Source organism: Poecilia formosa, unplaced genomic scaffold, assembly GCF_000485575.1.
Source record: "Poecilia formosa unplaced genomic scaffold, Poecilia_formosa-5.1.2 Scaffold98, whole genome shotgun sequence".
NCBI lineage: Eukaryota > Metazoa > Chordata > Actinopteri > Cyprinodontiformes > Poeciliidae > Poecilia > Poecilia formosa.
The window spans coordinates 1,941,260-1,964,243 of record NW_006800037.1 but is presented as its reverse complement, the minus strand read 5'-3'; the positions used below and the strand labels follow the sequence as shown (position 1 = coordinate 1,964,243).

The window sequence follows — 22,984 nt, the reverse complement described above, 5'->3', positions numbered from 1 at the left end:
GAACCAGATGATGAGGCCAGAAAGGCTCTCTGTGCATGTCTGTGTGTGGGGGTGAGTGGGGCTTAGGGGATGGGGGTGGGGCAGCAATTTCCTGAAACGATGAATCCCATTTATTCGCCGAAGACTGTCTCAATTGCCTCAGCAGCCCACAAAGCTTTTTAATGCTTTAATTACGTCTCAAAGGAGCAGGGTGGAATCAAATTAGAGATCGTCCTACATTTAGGTGCCAGGCGTGTGCCTTTTCTTGTGTGCGTGTGAGCCCTGCAAATTTTACATATGAGGGAGTGCGTGTGTGTGAGGGGGGTGGAAATCTCATATCCTTCTGTATGATTCATAACACTGAATCTTTGTTGCTCTTGCATCCATTCATACAACTTAAAACACATTCAAACAGATGTTAACTCACATAAATGTGTCCCTGAAAAACACCTCATCAGTGACTTCAACGTTTTTTTTGGGGGGGTGGGGTTTCACCTTGGAACACTAAAGAAAGCTTTTGCACATATGATTATCCTTTTTTTTTTTTTTTTTTACACAGATGCATATTCACTAACGCAGCATGCAGCCTATTTTTTCTATCATAGCAGATGGCATGTGTCTCAATATTACGGCAGTATTTCATTAACATTATGGGCATCCATCTGTTGTGCCCTCTCAGGCCCCTGTGGAGCACCTTGTTTTCTTGTTTTTCGTCACTGAAGAGGAGAAGAAAATAAACATTGTTAGCATTGTGTAGCAAAGTCGGCTTGGTATGCAAAAAATGTTAGCTGGACATATGTAGGTAAAACCCACTGCTTTTAGTCATTGTTCACTAAGTTTCTTCTTAATGTGCTATTTAGAAACCACAGATTTTAGCAACTTTAAATAAATATGTGTTGTAGCGGCGCATCCGGCTCACAAAACGGGATGATAAGCAATATGTAGTTCATGAGACTACATTTCTTTCCAATCACCAATCTACTTGTCATTAATCCTGTCATGATGACACATTTTGCTGGACAATAAATTGTGCCAAAAGTTATTCCAATAAATGATATTGTTTTGGGACTATTTTTAATTAATACACTGGTAATGGAAAAAATGGAAGTACACCGTCTGAAAGATACATAAACAATCATTCTAACAAACATTTAATATTGGAACTGGAAGATATTTTAAAAATCCAAAATACACTGCTTGTGTATTTTAAAAATCCAAAATACACATATGTATTTTGGATTTTTAAAATATGTATTTGTTTATAAACAATACAACAAATAATGGATATTGAAGTCTGTAAACAAAATTGCTCTTCAAAGAATGGGGCCAGTTGAGACTCGGGTACCAGACTGAAGTCTTTTTGTTGTCCAGTTAATTCACAGCAAATCTAATCTCAAGCACAGATTTATGTACATCCAGCAATATCCTGCTGATGGTGTGCAGTTATGTACCATGACCAACTGGGTTTTGAGAAGACAGAGCAGAGATGGGGAGAAAAACACAGAACCACTGATCCAGGACTACTTTCTATGTTTAAAAAATGCAGAGTTAATGGCAGTAATAGCTTGTTTAATGACTTCATCTGGGAGGGAAACCGTGAGGCAATTAACCTTCATGCTGTGTTTTTATTTAACACTGCTTGTGCCTGGTAAAACTAACTGGTTGTCCTGTTTGGTGAGCAGCAGAACAAGGAGGCTGACTCAGTCTGTTGTAGGGACAAAAATGGAGCGCACAAACCTGTTGGAAGATGGTCCATCAACAGTACTTCCTTAGTCTTGCACATAAATTACCTCCCTACCAAATTTGGATATCTTTGTGGTTATAATTTTTAATCTATATATATAAATTTTACTATTTTGATGCAGACTTTTGATGTGGGTATTTTTTTTAAGGTGGAAGGTCAAGTTTGAACATTTATCTGGTTACCCCAGGCTGCCAGATGTTGTCCATTGCCAACAACTTTCTTTGATGTGGTTACACTTACTGGAAACCACTATTCCCAGATGGGGAAAATATCCTTTGCTCTTGTTGCCCTTAAGGGGAAGGGATGTAGTCGATCAGAAGTACCAAACTAAAAGTGTAAAGGAAAGGTGTTGACAGGGTAGATGAAAAGTGATGCGCATCAGGTTGCCTCTGAAGTGGAAAGGACCGTCCTTCATAAGCTTAACCCAAAGTAACCTTTTACAGATGATATCAGATTTGGTTTCAGAGTTGGATAGATAAGCTGTGGTCTGCAGACTTTTTAAATTCAGCATTGGTAAGCCAGACTTGGTGGCTGGTTTTCAACCCCGACTGTCAATCATTTGGTACATCTTTGTCGAAATATGTTTTTTGTTTTTTTTTTGTTTTTTTTTCTTATTTTGACAACCCAACCTGCAACAAGCGCTGGTGATATTTTTAGGAAAAATGTTACCGCACCTGGAAAGTCAGGTTGTGTCCGAAACAGTTTCTTAAAAAGATTAGATAGGCATCAAATTCCTTACCAAGAATGTAGTAAGTGGACATGCACAAAGTTCTACATAATTGTCTCCAGTAATATTCACACATCCAAACTACACCAAAGCATCACATATTAGGTTGCTAAACAAATCTTATGTTTGACAATGTATCTGTGCTCGTCAGTTTCCAAATGTAATGGCTATTGATCCTTTAATATTTGTTTTATTTTTCTCTTCTTATCAGCTTTCATCCACCTACTTGGCCCAGCTACCTTAGGGCCAAGACTCAAAGATTCAGACGTTGGTATTTTAAATGTTCATATAATACCCTTCATGGGGGGTTAGTCATATCTTGTGCATCAGTACATCCCTCTGGGAAAATGGCCAGGCTGGACACATACACCTGAAACGAGCACTAATTCAGCACAGTGTGTGTGGTGCAGCTTTCCGTTGCCAAGTGCCTTTTGTTGACACAGGCTCTGCGTGGCAGAGACCCGTATAGCCGAGCTGTTTGTTGAATTTAGTCCATGCATTATTGGCTTCAGAGATAATGGAACAGGTTTTCCTGCTGTACCACAGAAACCTTTGTCTCCAGGCAACAGTTTGCTTTGCGTGGAATGGACGTTTTTGATGTGTGGGGTTAGCTCGTTAAGGTCCGATCTCGGTTGTCACTGTGTTTTTAGTAACTTCATTATTTGATTAAAGTCTCAAGTACATTTTTAATTTTCACAACAAGAAAGCTTTGTCTGATCTGGTTATCTAATAAACCTGTGGAAATTATTCTGAACTTATTCAAAACTTTTAACGCCCCCAAAAATAAAACCCCAGCCACGTAAATGTTATCACAGAACTTAAAGTAATTGTAACGTAGATGTTCCTTTTAGATTAAGCTGCCTGTTTACGGGAAAAAAAAAAAAAAAAGTTGAGCAACATATCAGACATGAAGCAACAGGTCAATCCTAACAGCGAGCTCCCTGAAGTTATGATTTTACTTTTTTTATTTTTATTTTTTTGTCCCATAACGCAGATCACTGACAAATACAAATGTAATGAGATTTTGTTTTTCTTTACTGGCTGTGCTCTATGTGAACTGCTTCTGGGGAATTGTAGTGCAAACAGAATTACAATAAGGGTTAAAAACTGCATCCAGGCTAAGTGATTGACTGGTGATGTAGCTCACTGTGTGTTTAGAATGTGTTTAATTGTATTTATTAAACAAGAATAAGCTGCGGTATGTTTAGGCTGTCAGATTGTATACTGTTTTAAAATGTCTAAGTGAGAACTGAATTAATTTAGTAATGATCATATCACTGTCCATGTTCTCTGATGACTCTGCTTTAGGTTTACTTGTTGTCTCCTAAACTGAATATTGGACTTTTATCAGAAAATTTCAAATGGACTTAAATTATAGGCTTGATTAACTCTTAAAGTGTCAATCAATAAGCTGCTGCAAATCCTTACATGTTGTTCGAGCTGGCTTTATGTCTTAGCACCAGAAAAGTGACAGTGTCATCAAACCACGAACAAATAGCAACTTTATCATTAGAAATGTCAACTTAGGTGTGCATTAAAATCAGTCTTTCACTGTTCATGGCTGTGTGTGGATTAGACTCATAATCTATCATAGGATCATCATAGGACAGTGGAAGTCTTATGATGATGCAGCAGCTTCCTGCATTTAGGCCTCACATTTTTCTTCTTGTCTGTCTTCTTGATAGGCCTCATCGCAGCAGCTGAAATTTACAACCTCTGACTCCTGTGACAGGATCAAGGATGAGTTCCAGTTTCTTCAAGCACAATATCACAGGTGAACATATTGACATGCACTCACATGGTCACAAACACAAATATGTTGGCCTTACAAATGTATTTTTTCTACATGAAACTGAAACAGATTTTACAGTTATCTGTTGCTGTAATGACTTCATCTTGGCCAGAGGTTAGATTTAATAGAGATTTTTAATTTTTTTTATTTTTTTATTTTGTCAAGTGATTATGTTTGAGCTTTATCTGACTCCAAATCTAGCTAATAACATGCATGAGCGTTGTAGGCAGAAAGATGCAGAAGTAACTGTTCTGCAAACACATTCATTTTCTCCATCTTCAAATGTCTTCAGATCAGATTCAGAGTAATAAAAGACCTATTACCATGCTTAGAGATTTAATTTCTTCTAGCAAACGCTTAACCCCTTAGTGCTTGAATTTATTCAAAACTACATAAAAATGCAAATTGTGTCTTTGCTTTCAAACATTCTCAATTAAAGCCTACACTGTCCGTTCTGTCAATGAATGACTAAAAACACCCACTTGGCAGCAGCTCAAGACAGGGACTGAGAGGGGACATCGTATGTAAATGCTCTCGTATTCCATGAAAAATGGTAAAAAGCGGGACATTTTCATTAATCAAAGAAAGCCCTCCGGATGCGTCAGACAGAACGCGAAAAGTGAACATGTTCAGGGGAAAGAGGACGTTTGGTCACCTTAGTATATATAATTCAACTTGCCTGTATGGTTGTTCAAGATGTAATTTTACGCCAAGAAGTTTAATAACAGTCTAGGTTCAACCCATCTGCAGCACCGATTGCTTAAACATTATTCTCTGACTCGCACCTCAATCAGGCCCGTTTTCCCCTTGCTACTGATCTTTCTGTACTGCTTAAATACTTCTACATTTCCAGAGGTATGAGATGCCTCCAAAGTCCTGACCTTCATCCATCTGTTTGATAGCTGTCCTTTAGAGGATTGTGCCACAGGGTCTGCATCTCAGTAAAAAAAAAAATCAACTTTCTGTAAGGAAAGGAGACTTTGAAGCCCATCTTCCTTCCGGAGCAGGTTGGTTTGTTCCTGTGTACATCTCCTCCCAGAACCTTCCACAGACTTGGCTCTCCCAGGTACAGACACTCAAAGGCACATGAAAGCCCAGCGTATTGTGTGTAAAATCCCTGCTGTGGTCTGATCACTCCTGTTATGCAGAGGATTCTGAAGCTGCATTAACGCCCTTCGTATCTTCTTCCTTGCCTTTGCTTTTGTTATTCCCATAACAGCGAGCAGCACCGTTTAACCCTCTTCAGAGAGTGAGGGTGCAGTTAAAAGAATGCCTCTTTTGTCTCAGCATACAGAACATGCATACAGTGCCTATTGACTCAGGAGAAGGGATGGGGTGGGGGGTCTTGGGAGCCACAAACGAAGCTTTGTAGCGCTCTACTGCTGCGCTTTGCTTGTCTGTTGCTGAAGACTAAAAGGCAAATGTACCGCAGGCGCTCCCCTGGGTATAGTACGAAGCATTGTACTTGTCGTTGTCTTTCTCTTTCCTCTCTCCCCCGCACCCCCTCGACTCTTCCTGCTCCCCCCCCTGCCGCCTCTCCCCTCCCCAATTTCACGTGCATAAATAGATCAGGGAATACATAAATCAAAATAAAGATGACAGCAGGAGCGATTTAGAGACGGAAGAAGCGGCAATAAAACTCCATCAAAGTGTCGTTTGACAACGCCGGTGCAGACCCTGGGGCTGCTGAGCAGCAATCAGAGGAGGCACGGAGCCAATCCATGGCAGGCTGGCAGAGAGGACGCCAGTTGTCATGACAACTTGTTATACGGCCTGCGCGCATAAGTGGGGATAGCAGAAAGATTTTTATGTAGGTGTCAAAGGGAGCATTTTGGGAAAGTGGACACTGCTTGTTCGCACACTTCAAAAGGCAAAGGAACATCATTATCACTCACACTAAATACAGGAGTGGATCCAACCCCCGTTTCAGTGTTTTTAGGCTTAGCATTGTCTGCCATGACTCGAGCGTTAATTTACGATGTGAACCAACTTTTTATTCACATTCACCAGTAAACGCCTCATCTACACTTGAAGTGTTTTAGTAGTCTGGAGTTGTTTTTTTTTTCCCCACCCAGCATTTTAGTTAATCAGAGAGGTGTGGCCTTCAGATTTTTGGGTCGTAAAAATTTCCATCATTCTAAGATTCTTAGTGACGACGTTATTCTCTTGCTTCATTTCAAATGAATAAACTCTTAAAGCAGTGAACTCGTAAACGCACTTACCGAAACAGATTTGAATTCCTCTGCCGTCAATGGATACCGGTTCTCAACAGCCTCTAGGTTCTGCTGCTTTGGGTTCAGCCGTGCTTAAAAGCACATACGATTGCAAACCTTCATGTGGGAAATTCCTATCATATTTATTAGATACTTGTCTTTTAGCCCAAAAAGAAAGCGGGCAACTCCCCAAACCTTGTAATTCAAAAGAAGAGAAACAAAATCTCACAAAATGCATTTTAAAAATTGGACAGTGCTATTATCTATCATTAGGATTAAATAATAAAATTAACTAAACTGCCAAACTACATATGTAATAAAATAAAAACAATTCATGACGCTGTAGTAATTCAGTGCACAGTTTGCTGTGTTCTGACTTTTAATGATCATCCTTCCCTGACTTCTTACGTCTGACATGTGCCTCATAACTTGTTTAATTTGGTGTCCTGATGTTTACAACTATATAATTATAGGGTGTGTGTGTGTGTGTTTGTTTTTTGTTTTTTTTTTTTTTCAGAAAGAAAATGTAAAGAAAATAATTCTTAGAATTCAATGCAAGCTCTGGCAGAATGTTGAACTGGAGCTTCCAGTCTGGTTTTAAGCAAGGCAAACATGTTTGCATCTAAATATTTTCTATCCCTAATGACAAACTCAAATTTTGAGAAAAGACTGAGCAGTTGACTAGATCTGAAATAACAGAGGCTGGTGTGATTATTATAGGAGCGGCACAGTGAATGAGCGCACATCATTGGCTGAGTGCAACACGATGTTCAGTCTGCCAGTTAAGACTATTTATGATGCAGACTCAGCCAGCGCTCTCTGTAATCGAGCTGTCATTCGTGTAGACAGCTGAGAAGAACATCCCAGCATAAATATACACACACCATCAAGCTCGCTGCAGACTTATCTCGAATCTAAACCTTTCCACCATGTCTCTGCGTATTTGGTTAAGCCTTACCAATAACTTGGAATAAATGACGCCCTCTGAGACTGGCAGGTTTTAACTGGATGCCTCAGTCAGGCACCATGTAGGGACTGTTTTTGTCATTTTTATTTGACAATGAGGCTGACTTGTTGACGTGTTCCCCTTTGTCACGCCGCCTCACATGACAACAGCGTTGACATGATTGCAGTTAATGGCTGTCACTGGGTCTGGGTTGCAGGGAATGCTATAACACCACTCTCAGGCGTTGTACTTCATTGCCTCGTCCCTGCAGAAGGAAACATATTTTATCTGAGCTAGATCCTGGAGTTCAGGACAGGTTTATCTCAGAGAATCAGAACTAGTTCAACCCCTTCCTGCCAATCGGCACCTGTCATCCATAGTGAAATGCTGCCACTGACTTCTGAAGGGGATGGTGATGATGAGAGTGGCGAAGATGATCCAGATTATTTGGGTGAAGGAGATGATGAAAATGCGCTGGTAATGATGAAAATGAAGGAGGGGGTTTTAGTGATGATGGAAGTAATGAGAGTGGTGAAAGAAAGTGAAATAGGTAATGATGATGAAGGGGGTTTGAAAAGTCACCTGGTGTCAGCACTTCAGAAGAACGACTGTCGAGCTGAATAACAAGCTGACTTTGTTCCCCTCTTTCTCCCTCTCTTTTCCCAGTTTGAAGCTTGAATGTGACAAGTTAGCAAGTGAGAAGTCAGAGATGCAGCGCCATTATATTATGGTAAGTTAACCTAAGCATAAGTATTCTGCACCAGTATTTTTTTTTATTTAACCTTTATTTCATCAGGGTAAAAAAAACAAAAAAACATTTATCCCTCAAGGATAAAAAAAACCCTCTTTCAAGGGAATCCTAGCTAAGAAGCAGCAACAAATATAATGCAGAAAAATAAACATTTAAAAGAAAATGTCAAGCTATAGAAAACAGGTACAGGACATGGAATCGGCCTCAAAAACTTGTAGGTTAGATTTAAAAGCAGTAAACTAAGATGAGTTCAGTCAATCAAGTACCATAAAGGAGGAGCAGAGTGAATAAAAGCCTTCTTCCCAAATTCAGTCCGAGTCATAAGAGTCAACATTTCTAAGTGAAATTGCGGTACAAACATATTCCGGTAGGAGTCCAAGTAGACTTTGATCATTGAGTTTTGTCAATTGGTGACCCTCAGTCTGGTTCACTTAGTCTCCCTGCTTTGGCAACTTCTGATGGCTTTTGACCATTTAAGAACGAAACTTTGACCAACATGTTTGCAGTCACTTATATTTTGTAAAAAAAAAATTTAAAAGATGTACTTTTCATGCCCATTTTTAAAAATATTTTTTTAGATTTACCAACGTCAGCCCTTATGGTAAAAAAAAAAAAAGTCTCTGGCAGATGGCATTGTTGTGAGATATTCAACTTTTTTAGGTTCAGATTAAAATGTGTTTTAGGGGTAAGTTGTTTCCAGCTCCTTTCATTTCCATCGAGTCCATCTCCTCCTGCCTTCCTCTCTCTGCACACACGTTTACACACAAACAAAGATGTGCTTGCTTGCTCTCTGCTCCACCTTGGGGCTAATCTCATTGTTGCTAGCCATAGCTGTGTTGCCGTCTGATGTTTTGCCTCTAATTGATCCTCTGACTACCTTTAATCTCATCTAATCTGTGCTGCCGCACTGCTCTCTCCATCAGCAGCAGGCCAACAGAGAGACGCAAAATGCAGACACAATTGCTGTGCGTCTCTTTCAGGCACATAGTTTATTACACACTCATCATCAGCCTTTCGTACAGAACATATAGCTTTGAAAACTGACAATAATTCTCAAATTCGAAAAAAGGTATGGAAGATTTTTTTTAAATTGTTTTTAAATTGCATTTTCCATTGCACTTTGTATGCTTCATAACTTTAGGTAATTTATCATAGTGAAGTATTTCAAGCATTTAGAAGTCTTGTAAAAAGGCATTTACCCCAATTACCCAAGTTTCTATTTTAATGGTCAGGAAAATGTTCCGCTGAATGCTTCCTGGCCCCCAAGGCTGATGATATCTATACAAAGTAATTGGAGGAAAATAGTTTTTTTTCACCAATTTGCACTTGTATGTTTGTGGTGCTCTGTAGGATGAAATGCAACTTGCAGCTGCCTCTAGTGATGAATCAGAGGGGATTCTGCACAAACATGTTAATTTATTTGTGTTTATGTGTAAGCAGATCAAAGAAGATGACTCAGAATTTTTGCAGTTTGATGTTTTTTTTTATTTTTTATTTTGGTTTGAATTATAATAGTACCAGGTAACAGCCTGACAAATGTGGATCCAGGTCCCTTGGAATAAAACAAGCTCGTAATAAATATATTTTGGTGGAGAACATGTAGTGATATATTTGAACACAAGTTTAGCTTGGTGGTGGACTTCTAGCTGCAGTATGATAACCTATCAACTTTTAGAATGAATGATTAACGGCAGAGAAAACAATGCGGTGATTATGAACAATAAAAAGCTGAGCTCTAATTATCTCACCATGATTATATCTTATGGCACAAAAAGCCATCCAGTGGTATGCAGTGTTTCCACAGGTTCTAACGCCCATCGGCAGCTTTGCAGGCTGAACGAAAAATGTATTTATGGCACAACAACCTTTGCAGGACTGTGTATGGTTGTATGTATCCCGAGTTGTAGCCATCATTCTTATTTGTTGCTCAAAATGTTTCTGTAAAATTAAACTGTAAATGCAATATTTCAGGAACCCCCCCCCCACACACACACACACACACACACACGCTCAAACACACCTCCAATCCATCAGTGGCAGGCCCGTTCTTGTATCCCCACAGCCACCTCCCCTCTTCTGCTCTAATAGCATATCAGGTTGCCCCACTCCCCCGGCCAGTGGCAGCACCTCCATTTCCCCAGTGCTGTAATTACTTTAGGGAGCTTCCTCGTGGGCAGCTACGCAGAATACAGTGTGTGTGTGTGTGTGTGTGTGTGTATGTGCGTGCGCGTGTGTTTCTGTTTAGAAGGATTAGTGTGTGTGTGCGCGCGCTCTTGCACACGTGCACAAGACCCTGTCAGCATGAGATTGCACTGAAAACATCGGTGCATGTGTGAAAGAGCAATTGAGGTACATCAGTGTGTGGGTGTGTGTGTGTATGTGTGTGTCTGCGTCAGTGAGGGAAGTGTGTTGTTTGTTTTCCAGTGACAGAAGCAGACCCCTGCAGACAGAGTGGGTGATTAACAGGGTTGACGCCTGGAAGGTGGCCCTCTCATTAACAGGGAACGCACATACACACGTTCACACAAAGGAGGCTCTTTTTCTGCCGTCTCCTTTTCTTTCTCTGTTCCTTTATTTCTCTTGTTTAAATATGTTTGTGGCATCCAATTCTTTGATATGGAACATTAAGATTTCAAACATGTCATCTTGAGTTCAGCTCACTTTGTGGTAAAACAGCACTTGGTCGGATATTAACTCTAAAATTATATATTCACTTTAAACTAATGATGCCTCTGTCTACTTTTTGTCCCATCTACCAACCAGCCATTTAGGAACGGGCGTTGACTGATACCAAGGTCTTGTCCAGTACATCCTCAAATAAGCAATGCCACGAACAGTTACATGAAAAACTCGGGAAACTTTATGAAAATTGGTGTTTTAACATATTTGGACAGATTAAACACTATAAAATGAAGAAAAGACCCTTCTGTCAAGACATTTCTGCCAAGAGATGAATTATTACATGTCCACATGACGTGGACATGTAAATATCTAATTGCCCACAGGTGCATCACGCCAGCTCTCAAAGATAAGGCCATTGTTACCCATTGTTATGAATGAGATTTGAAGTAAGTGTGAACATCATGGTGAGATCAAAAGAGCTGTCTGCCTCCCAAAAGAATGTTGTGATGGTTTGAGTCCGGCAAGGGATTTAAAAAGGTTGCAATACAATTTAAAGTTAGTCATTCCTCTGTGCGGAAAGCTGTCTCCAAGTGGAGGACAGTCTAAGTAACTACCAACTCGTCCGTCTTGCCATTTAGGCAAGTTAACCCTGGAAGATGCTAAAAGAAGTCTCCAGTCAGGCTCTTGCTACAGATGACGTGGAAAGACTCTCTACTGTTTTTGAGGTGTGCAAGGAGAAGATCTTTGCTCTTTAAGGAAAACACAAAGGCCCTATTGAATCTTGTTCGAATCGGCATGAAGAGTAGGACATGTGGGATAAGTTGCACTAAAATTTAATTACTTGAACATCAGAACAGACAACATTTTAATACATCATTCAAGGAAAATTACCTTCTACCGACTGTGAAACAAAGTGCTGGAAGAGTCCCGGATGAAGCTACTTTGCTGGAGTAGTAGCAACACAGCCCAGCATCGTAAAATCCATCACAATCGTGTGTCAGAGTGCATTTGAGGGTAAAAAAAAATTTTGAATAGAACCAAAACCTGCAACCTGAAAGAAAATTAAGAATATACCAGGAAATCCAGATGACTGGCTCAGAATTAAGAAATGATTCAGCTCTTGGCTGAATTAAAGTGCAGCTCTTTATCCTCTTGAGATGCCGTGAAGTGGTTTGAAACGGCTCTACATGGAGGACAGCGAGGAGTGGGACAAACTTACTTCACAATAATGCCACAGGCTGCTAAACTGCTACTATAATAGTCTCACTGAAGTTACTCCTAGGTGCTACAATTTCAAATGATTAAGCAATTTGTTTTGAATAACCGTTACATCCATGTGCAATTTCACAAACTGTATTGGTCTATAATCCTCTTTTTTTATTCTTCAGGCGTTCCTCCAACCATTCTAACTTGTCTGAGCAGTTATTGTAAATAACAGGATCATAATTATTGACCTGCAGGAATGTAAATGCACAGCTTTCAGAAACCTTAGTAGACTCTAACAAATGCATTGTACATTTGGAATCCAAATTTACAATAACTACAAACTTGATTTGCAACAAGCAGTCACTGAAGTTTGATTTCATGTGCAAAAATTACCTGATTTTCTTTAAGTGCCTGTTTACTTTTAAAGCTGTTTTTGCTTTTTTGCTTTCTCTGTAGTACTACGAGATGTCCTACGGGCTGAATATCGAGATGCACAAACAGGTATGATTATTTTAAATCTTAATCGGCTTTTGCATTAAAGATGTTGCCATTATTTTATGAAATATGTTACCTGCATGAGATGCGTTATGTACATTTTGTGTACCAGGATGCCTCCATTTTTCCAAATCCATTTAATTTGCTGCAAAATAAGTGCTGGAGTCACTATTTGAATGTTGTTTTTTAAGTCTTTTAAACCACCTGAAGCAAACGAATTGGAGCAACAAGCATCAAAAGAAATCCGTAAGCTGGGAGTCATGGCATTTCTCCACTATCGCAATCATTTTCTGCAGAAATATTAGTTTGGTGGACGCCTTTAGAACTGTAGTCGGTGCTTGATTTAGGCTGGAAGCGAGGAGAGGATTATGTTTACGTATCGGTTTATTTGGCTCAAGCTGGAGGAGTACCCGGTAATTTATGCTCAGCCTGTAGGTGGGAGAGAGCGATTGGCCTCCAAAGGGCCAGGCCTTATCGGTGACCTCGTCTCCAGCTGCACACACACAAACACACTCAATCCCTATGACTGATGGTACACACTGACAAGCTTATTGGCAGAAGCCAGCACACTTTGACAAATGGACTCGCACATGCAGAGAAAGTAGCAGCTTCCATGATTTAAAGAGCTTCACATTTATGCACCCACACACTCTCAGACGCTGGAAGCCCAAGACGGCCACTGTGATGCATGCTGGTCACATGCACAAACACGCACGCACTCAAAGCTGTGTGTGTGCTTGGTTAAAATTCACAAACACAAGTTGGGTGGAGCAATTCTTGTGTGTTTGTGCATGTCCCCATCAGATTTTTTTTCTTTTTCTTTTTGTGCATGTGGCATTGTATATTTGTTCTTGTACTTTTGTATTAGCTATCCAAAATAAAAAGTAAAAGTCAGTGTGTGGGTTGAGACTGCAAGTACAAGTCATAGTGTGTGTGTACGTATGTGTATGTGTGTGTGTGGGAAAGTGTGCCCTCTTTCATCGGTGCCTCAATTTATGTGTGTATTTCTGGCACGTGTTGAGGAATAACTGTGTGCTATTGTGGTTCTGTGCCCCTGTGTGTGCGTGTGCGCGCGTCTGTGTGTATGTGCGTAGTTCCTTTGTGCCCAGTATGAGTGGGTGCAGCGAATGGCTAGTTCCATTAGAGCGTTGAAATTGAAGGGGATGTGTGGAAACGAGTGTCGAGGAGCATTCATGTCTGGGCCTATTGTGCAGAGCCAGTCTCCCCTCTCCTTCTCCTCCTCCTCCTCGTTTCCCTCTCTCCACCGCCATCTCTATTTCCCTCTTTTTCTTTCTTTCTCACACATTGTGAGTTGCTCACAGTTGCGCCCTCTAGATCACTTCTCAATTCAGAATATGCCTCTCCACTCTTTTTGCTTTTTTGCTTTTTTTGCTCTCGTCTCTGAACATTTTCATTTTCTCTTAGAGAGAAAAAGCTAGACTGAGCTAGAAATGAAACTGAGACTTTGGTAGAAATAAATAAAGCTATATATGTCTATATATATATATATATATATATATATATATATATATATATATATATTATTATTTTTTTTTTTTCTGATACTCATTTGATTTACTACTTTAGTCCGTGCATCAAACATCTGAGACAGATGTTTCTTTCGTTGTATTTGATTGCTCCAAAGTGTGGACTGAACTGGGGAAATGAGAAATCAGTTTTAAAATACTTTACATACTGAACTAAAATGATAAAAATGTACAGAGATCTCATCTTAGTTGAATGTACTGTATTATACATGTTTTTACATTTAAAAACAAAACTACACCCCATCTTAGTCTTTGAAAGGTCGATTAGAAAATGGAAATTAAAAGATTTAGTTGGATCCTTGTGGAAGTGCATTGTCTGATTGTATATGTCGAAGCATGTTGACAAAGGAAAGTGTCTTTACAATATTCAGATAAGAAAAGTATAGTAATGCCTCATGAAATGCAGTAAATTTGAAAATCTTTACGTAAACTATTCGACATGCATCTGTTTTGAATTTAGCTGTGGTATTTACAATAGCTGAGAAGGGATGAATCATTTAGAAATGTATTTTTCTAAAAAAAAAAAATGATAATGTGTCATGTATACACTTCCATCTGGCAGGAAATAGTCCCACATGGTTCAAATACTGAAGGTCGTCCGAAGACAAAACCAGAATGCAGAGGAAGTCTGTGTAGAGTTACAGTTTTCCGGGCTGTCTTCCACACTTCCTTTAAACACATTTTAAATCAACTCAGGCGTATTTTTCACTCTTCTTCAAGTTCAATATCACAAAAGATGAAATCATTCCGGATGACTAAAAGCACAGCGATCAAAAGAAGCAGATCCAACCACTGCCACACTATGAGCAGCAAATCTTTCATGCTTTGATTGTATATTGTCCAGTTTTTTGTGTAAGACACTTTTTTTTTTTAGTAATTAAGTGCTCTAGTAGTGCTTAGGGAAAACAAGAAAGACGTAATTCAATAAAAAGTAGCAGTCATAAAGAAATATCTAAAGGAGAGACCCACTGGGAATAGAGATGATGGCAAGTTTGATAAAAAAAAAAACAAAAAAAAAACAGAAGCTTAGCAGGGAAAAAAAAAAACAAGATAGTACAAAGGGCACTGAAAAGAGGAAGCTCCATAGATGGCACAGAGCGAGTCCCGCAGAGACATTTTAGAGATGTCAGGGAGATTGTACGTGTAATGACGAGCAGGGTAGGAATCGAGCGCTTGATGGGGAACCGCGCTCTGCATGTCTAATGATTGTTAGGAGGCCCTCTCTCTCTCTCCTCGTCGCTCTATGAATTAAGCTCTAACACAATTACTGCTGCTTTGCATATCTCAGACGGATTGGGTGATTACCAACTAAATGTGATAACAGACCTGCATGTAAGAAAGAAGGGGAATGTGCACAAGGTAAAAGAATCTGTGCGCCCGCATCTGTGACTGTTGTTTTGCGTTTGCGTGTCTTAATTGCCCGCATATCCACGATTTCTGGGCGAGGAATGTTGAGTACGTGCGATATAATTAATGGGGTGAAATGTCTGCTGTTTTAATAGATATGAGATGCTGGAGATATTTTTCCATGTTTGGGAAGGTCATATCAGATGTTTCCCATACTAATGAGCATGTGAGTGTGTTTTCTCAAAAGGCAGTTTACATTTAATCAGGAGATCCAGTCATTGCACTGCTTGTATTTTGTGTTTTCAACAAAACACACAGAGGGATTGAAACAAATCCGAAGTTGATCTACAACCAACTAATAAGTTATTTGGTCAATATTTCAGAAAAGTTTCAAATTTGGATTGTCTTCAGTTGTAATTCAAGAGCTGCACGTAAAATGTGAAGTCCACCCAAAAGTAGGAGTTGTCATAAGTTAATGTTGTTATTTTTAGATTTGTGTTCATTTTTTTTTAGGGTTTGCTTATTGTTTTAACATAACATAGTTTAATCAGGAAGTAAAGAACATTTCACTTAATCTTCTTTTGCAATCCTACACTTTCTTGTGCAGCATGTTTGTTTGAGGACATTATTCATACTAGTAGTTTTGTGGGTTTATTAGAAATTTCCATTTTTATTAAAATGATTAATAATCTACAACAGATATAGGTTTACACTTTAACATTTGTACTCTTTAGTTTAGTAAATGTGTATTTGTCATTCCTCTGTTTGAAGGAATCAGTTACCTAATACCGACTTAATGACTGATACAACTTCTAACAGTGCTAGAATGCTTTTGTCTTGGCTAGATGTTAAAAGATTTGGCTGAGCTAAAGTAGCTCTCCACTTTGTTCTTTCAATAGTAAACCAATCCTTTGTGTTACATTTATCTTCTTATTATTGCATTACACTTTTGAGTATCTGCACTGCGCTTCTGAGGTGTAAAGCATATATAATTATGTAAATGTCATTCAATTGTCAGCTATAAATCTGATACTGCAGCTTACTTAGGTAACCCAAACTGTAAAATACTCAATGAGCCTATGATAATCTTATTTAACTTAATGCTAGGCAAATGCTTTATCTTTACTGATGAAGACTTGGAGTGACCTGCATGGCATGGAAGCTGAATTAATTCAGCTAATTGACTGACTACTTGGAGGTACTCATAAACTGTAGAGAGCATTGAAATTTCAGCCCGAGATTTCCAGCTGATCATAAATAATATAACAGACAGGAAAGAAGGTAATTATAATTCAAGACGAATCTTAATCCAGCAGAAGCCGTTGTGACAAATACTAAATGTCTTTAGAAAGTAAGGGGTCTTTATTGATTAAAAATTGAAACTCAAAATCTAATGGCATTGTTAGGTAGAGGTTTGTAACAATGCCATTGATACTTGCAACCAGTCTGCTTAGTTATTTTTACTTTTAATAACCTAATGTTCTGCATTATTTTTGGTTCTTTTTCTAGTTTATCCCACTTTCTTTTCTTTTTTTTAGCTCATCAGTCTTTAGTTTTGGTTGCAACTTTGCCATGGAAGTAAATTTTACTTCTAATCAAAGTAGAGCTACTTCCTGTACGGAACCAAAAACCTGCCTTCAGTCATGACGATGACGGAAAACCAGCATGAACAACTGACAGAAACTGAACCAGAAACTGTCTAAAGGGCAAATCATGTTTCAGGGTTTTTTGCACATGTGCGCCTCTGTCATGATGTCAAAATCCCGTTTATGTAAACTCTGGTAAGAGCAGAGAGCAGCATTTCTAATAGGATAGTTGGTAAGCTGTCCTCCAGCCTCAGCTTGCATGCACCCACACATTCTTTAATAATAGTCATAATTAGACGCACTAATTGGAAGCACCTGCACGAATGGACGCACAGAGGACTCGCACACATTTACCTTGCACTTAGCAACAAAGGGGAAACCATAAATTTACTGGATTTAACTTTTTATAAGCTTCTAGAACCTGCCATATATTTATAAATTTGTTTAAAGTTTTATATTAATTTAGATTTTCGAAGACCTCCTCAATCCCACCGGCACGTATTGCCTAGTGACATTATTTGAACCTTTTCAGTGACGGTCTCCTTAATGAGATTCCAGTCTGATTGCTCTGTGTGTCGACAGACTCCAGCATTATGTGATACATTATGATCTTTTGGTCATTTTTTATTTTTTTTTAATAGATTTTCATGCTCCTGTAAATAAATGACAAATGATATATAATTAGCAGACAGAATAACTGATTGACAGAATAATTGGACTCTTGTCCTTCTAACCAACAGGCTGAAATAGTGAAGAGACTGAACGGGATCTGCGCACAAGTCCTCCCCTACCTGTCTCAGGAGGTAAGCGACGCATCTCACACATACATACACTCCGACGCACGGATACAGAGTCATCACCAACCCCCTGACCCGCAGTAATATTCCTTACATCCTGGAATGAGATCACCCTCATTCCCGCCTCATTACCTCCCCACCTCCGTGACCCTTCACTCGGCATCCCACTCCTCTCCTCCCGTCATTCATCATCTTCGGCTTCCCGTGTTCACTTCCAACTCACCCTGCCTGTCACCCCGCCCCAGCCTCCTCACCTCGGCTCGCCTCTGCCATTTTTAATCTGTAACCTTCCTCCCAGTTTCCTCCTCCCCCCCACTTTATTTTTGACCTCCTCTTCCAATTCTTGGCTTCCCTCAATTCTTCCGTTGTCTATCCCTTCTTCCCCCACCTTTCTTCCCACTTGTTTGTGTGTGTGTGTGTGTGTGTGTGTGTGTGTGTCAGTGTAATAAATGGCTGTGTGATTCAGATAAGCCATGCTCTTATCTGCCCACCAGGGGGTTGACCTCCACCTATTATAGCACACCAGTCAGCCATTCATTCACCAGTGTCACACTAGGCTTTTTGTGGATTTGTGTTTGTGTGTGTATATATGACTGAATGGATAGCTAAACGTCCAGAGGGGGAGGTGCATCACCGGGGAGGATTGTCGGGGAGTCTGTTGGGACTGTTGATATTGATCTAACCTCTTAACCTTTCTCTCCCCCCAAACTGGCCTCCCCTTGTTTCTCTCTATCTGTTATTGTCCGCCTCACTTTCTCTGCTCCTCCCTCCGCTCCTCCTCCACACCGCGTCAACACAAACTCCATCTGCAGCACCAGCAGCAGGTCCTGGCAGCCATAGAGAGGGCCAAGCAGGTCACCCCTCCAGAGATGAACTCCATCATCAGGGTAAGATACTCCAGTCGCTCAGCCCCACCCAGGACTGTGATATTGACTAGAAAAATGCAAACAATATTCTGGTTGATCAGTTCTTTGTTTGGTGTTCTTATTATCTTATTGTTATACTTCTATTTTTTTTATTTTATTTTACACACGTAAGCGTTTATGCTCCTCTCATCACAGCAGCCTGATGATAAATACTAGTGCTGCTCAGCCTTTTATACTTTATGGATAATGGCTGCATTCTCAGGAGGGAACTGAGACTCATTGGTTGGTAGACTGCCATAAGGTTGTCTTTTGTAAAAAAAAATTTCATGTTTTTTTTCTTTTTTTTTTCTGGGGAGAACCAAACAAAAACCAAATAAAAACATGCTAAGAATAAGAATACATTTAATTCCAAGTTATCCATAGCCCTGGCAGAGGGCTATGGATTTCAATTTAAAGTCATCTTCTGATTTTAAAAAAAAAATGATATTAACCTTTCGTAGTGGCCCAGACAGAGCCTTGACTTGACTGAGAGAATCTAGGGAGCTAAATATGAGGGTATTGGCAAGGAGGCCTTCAAACCTTATTACTAAAGCTCATTGCTAAAGATATATGATCAAAATACCAGTGAAAACATGTAAGAATCTTATTGAAAAGTTTATTAAATTTTTTTTTTTTCTTAAAATATATATCTTTCAAAATTGAAACATTTTGAAAAATGTCTGCTTTCCTATCAGAAACAGACTACTTGGTTGATTGAAAACTATTTTACATCTAAATTCTCCAGAAAAATAAGATTTGTTAATGAAGTTCTTAGAGGGAAATGAAATTTCCATTTGAAGAAAACGATGTCTAGCACTAAATAAAGATTGAACATTCTTGGTGGATATATATATATATTTTTTTTTCTTAGTGCTTCATGCTTCAGATGTAGGTGTTGGATATGAGCAAAGCTCTGACAAGGGATCTGTCTGGCAAGAATGTTGAAATTTGTGGACTGTATTCTGCATGTCAGCATAAGACTTGCGCTTAATAGGGTTGAACTCTGTGTAGCAATTTTATATTATCACAGTAGCACAATATGCATGAAGCGGAAAGCTCACTGTTCTGCATTAAATGTTAGCTAATTATGATTCAGACTCTTTATGCCTGTAATGAATCTTTTGGCAGTTGTTGTTTAATGCAACATAAACAGTTTTATAAGGTACAGAGGGAGTGATGGCGGTCAGGTCATTAAGAAACTACAATTAAGAAGTTTCAATCCCAAAACCACAGATATCACCCACAAGCAACTTTTTCAATCAAACATTGTTGTTGTGATGGAAATCATGAACTTTTTTTTTCCCGGTAGATTGATAGAATATCAATTATCTGAGAGCTACGTTTGCTATAAACACAAAGCCGAAAGATTTTGCACAAACTTGCAGTTTTCTGACCATCACTGATTGCAAAAGGGGGAAAGAAAGGGGACAGTAGCTCATTTTCAGACCTTTGTGGAGGTAGATGAGATTGGTGGATAACGTCAGTTTCACATTGGCCAACTACCCAAAATTAATGAAATAGTCGTATGCCAATAAAAGGAAGCTACCTTATTTTATAGTCTTTAATTCCTCTACAGTGAGTCCTTATGTGCTCAGGCCTGTGTCTGTGATGGAAATATCTCATTTTGTCCTTTTGAATGTAGTTCTCACCATTAATAGCTGAAAGTGCAGACCGGTCTCATGAAGTTTAAAGGTGACTCATGAGAATGAGGCACACTGAATGCGTCTCGCGGTGCCCATCTCTGCAGACTAATGGAAATACACAGGCTTGGAAGTATTTCTATAAATAAAACTATGTTAATTGTGCCGTTCCTTTGTGTTCTGCTGCACTTGTTCTGTGTTTTTAGCTTCGATTCCGTTTGATTTTATTAAAAGCTGCCTCAGTTATCCGCAGGGTTATGCGGCTGATCTTGTGAATCCTAAAATATCAGCACTTTTACCTCGAGACACGTAGCGGGGCTTTCGTTGAGCTTCTGCATCATTTGTTTTTCATAACCTGCTCGTTTCTGTTTGTTTGTGTTGGCTCTCACCCACCTGCTTGTGTTCCTTGTAGCAGCAGCTCCAGGCTCACCAGCTGTCCCAGCTTCAGGGCCTGGCCTTGCCCATGACCCCGCTGCCTCTGGGCCTGAGCCAGCCAACGCTGCCAGCCGTCACCACTTCCTCCGGTCTCTTCTCGCTGTCTTCTCTGCTGGCTTCCCAGGCCCAGCTGGCCAAGGAGGAGAAGGCTTCTCGCGACGGCGTGGACAGCCACCGTGAGGAGGACGGAGACAAGTCTGATTAGGTCTCGTCTCCATGCCGGCTCTTTTATCATAGAGACATGAATTCCCAGATCTGTCCCTGCAGCCTCGCCCGTGGTTGTCCCCTTTTTGACCTTACTCAACATGGGGTTTCTTTCTTCAGCGCAGCTTCAGCTTTAGACCCCTAAACTTTCCCCTTCTGGGAAAAGCTTTGGCACTCATATTACAGTAACTAAATTAAAATAATAGTAGATTTTCTGTTTTGGTTTAAGATGGACTTTTTCCCTGTTCACTTTAGGGATAGCTTTTTTTTTTTTTTTTTGATTTGCCATCTTTATATTTTAGTTTCTGCATTCTTCTTTAGTCCAGGTTCTTTTGCTCCCACTATGCTCCTCCTCTAGTTTGGCAGGACTGATCCGTCAGACTGCATAAATCCCTCAGCTGGCGTTGAAACAAGCAAGCAAAGAGATCCATGACAAACATCAACACAGGTTCCTTCCAAAATTCAGTCACTTAAAATAAGGTTGTTATTAATATATACTGGACTTTTTAAAATTGCATGAATTTGTTTTGAGTTTTATGTGGGCTGTGAGTTTAGTGGGTCGTCACAGATGAAATAAATGTTTAAGCTTCTCTCATGCCGCAGCCTTCATCGAAAAATACTTTGATCCTAAATTCTCCTCCCATGCAAGAACTCACCAACTGGAAATTCAAAGTTTTTTTTTTTTTTCAAAATGTAACATTCATCTGGTGTTGGGGAAGTGGTAGGCGGGGGGGAACAAGCCGCTTATTTCAATTATTTTAGTTGTTTCCTGACATTATGAAAATGGATAACTTTTTTACATTTTCTCATGTTACAGCCCCAGACATCAATGCCTCAAAATTAGTCCATAATCGTGAAGTGGAAATAAAATGACACATGGCTTTTTATTTTCCTGTTTTTTTTTAATTGGAAAAATATGGTGTGCATTTGTATTCAGACCCCTTGTCTCTAATGCCTCTACACATAATGTAATGTAGCTATTTTTACCTCCAGAAGTCACCTGATCAGTGAACAGAGTGCACCGGTAGGTCATTTAATCTCTTTTAAAACAGAACATTAGTGAACATACAGCGCCGTGAAGACCAGTGAACACAGCAGACGAGTTGGGGAGAAAGATGCAGGGAAGTTTAAATTCTTAGTCTGAATTTATCCAATTTATGTAAAATAAGTTTTTTTTTGTTGTTTTTTTTCCCCAGGCATATGCGAAATTGACTAAAATGTGTTATGAGTATATTACATAGAGTGGATTATTCTTTACGCATTTCCTCAATGGTGTCAAATTGTCTCTAATGTGGTCCTTACTATATTTATCCAATAACTATCAGCTGGGAGTAATTAGAAACAGACCACCTTGACATTAACACCAGAACTGAATTAAGGCAAATTACACTTAATAGTTTACATGGGATTAAAGCAGGGTTAGACTACAAAAACAGATTTTTTTTCACTTATGGGAAAATGTCTTATTATAAAGGGGGGAAAAAAACAAAAAAAACTAGTTAAGACAAAACCAACTGTTTAGCAAGATGTAGAAGTTTGTTTTATTTCAAGTGTACAAAGATATTTCTACTAGAAACTAGACAAAAATACTTGGCGAGATTTTGTGTTTCTTCGGTGATATGATTAATGTTGAGCTGTTTTGCGAAGAAAAACGGGCATGGTAATTCTGTCCACATGTGCAAAGCTGGTAGAGATGAATCCCAAAAGACTTTCAGACGTAATGGCAGTAAAATCTGTTTCTATGAAGTATTAATTCAAGGTGATTGAAAACAAATGCACAACTCACAATTTAGGATATGTTAAAAAAAACAACTATATATCCTTTTCCTTGCACATAAAGATTATTGACTGATTTGTTTTGGCTATGAAAAACATTTTAAGGGGTATTGATACTGTACCTTTGCCAGGTTCTATACATTAGATTACCCACCCAGTACCTTAACCAAGAGGCATCATCAATCAGAGCTGTGGTAACTTAAACTGCAAGCGAAACAACTGAAACCACCTCAGTTCTCTGCTCCTCTGTCAGCTTTTTTTTCATATTTAAT

At 39.3% G+C, this 22,984-nt stretch overlaps 1 protein-coding gene across 2 annotated transcripts in view; it reads left to right on the top strand.

The window, feature by feature from the left end:
• The window catches only part of tle5 (TLE family member 5, transcriptional modulator), a 33,444-nt gene extending 11,915 nt beyond the window's left edge, over positions 1-21,529 (top strand). Inside the window, exons 2-7 of one of the 2 annotated variants that reach the window (XM_007558754.2) lie at positions 4,136-4,224; positions 8,068-8,131; positions 12,437-12,481; positions 17,696-17,758; positions 18,565-18,639; positions 20,713-21,529. In XM_007558754.2, the coding sequence (XP_007558816.1) occupies positions 4,136-4,224; positions 8,068-8,131; positions 12,437-12,481; positions 17,696-17,758; positions 18,565-18,639; positions 20,713-20,937 (561 nt within the window). In that variant the 3' untranslated portion in view covers positions 20,938-21,529. Of the gene's footprint in view, positions 1-4,135; positions 4,225-8,067; positions 8,132-12,436; positions 12,482-17,695; positions 17,759-18,564; positions 18,640-20,709 lie in introns of both variants that reach the window. The other variant, XM_007558753.2, reaches the window with a different exon arrangement.
• The last annotated feature ends 1,455 nt before the right edge of the window (positions 21,530-22,984 follow it).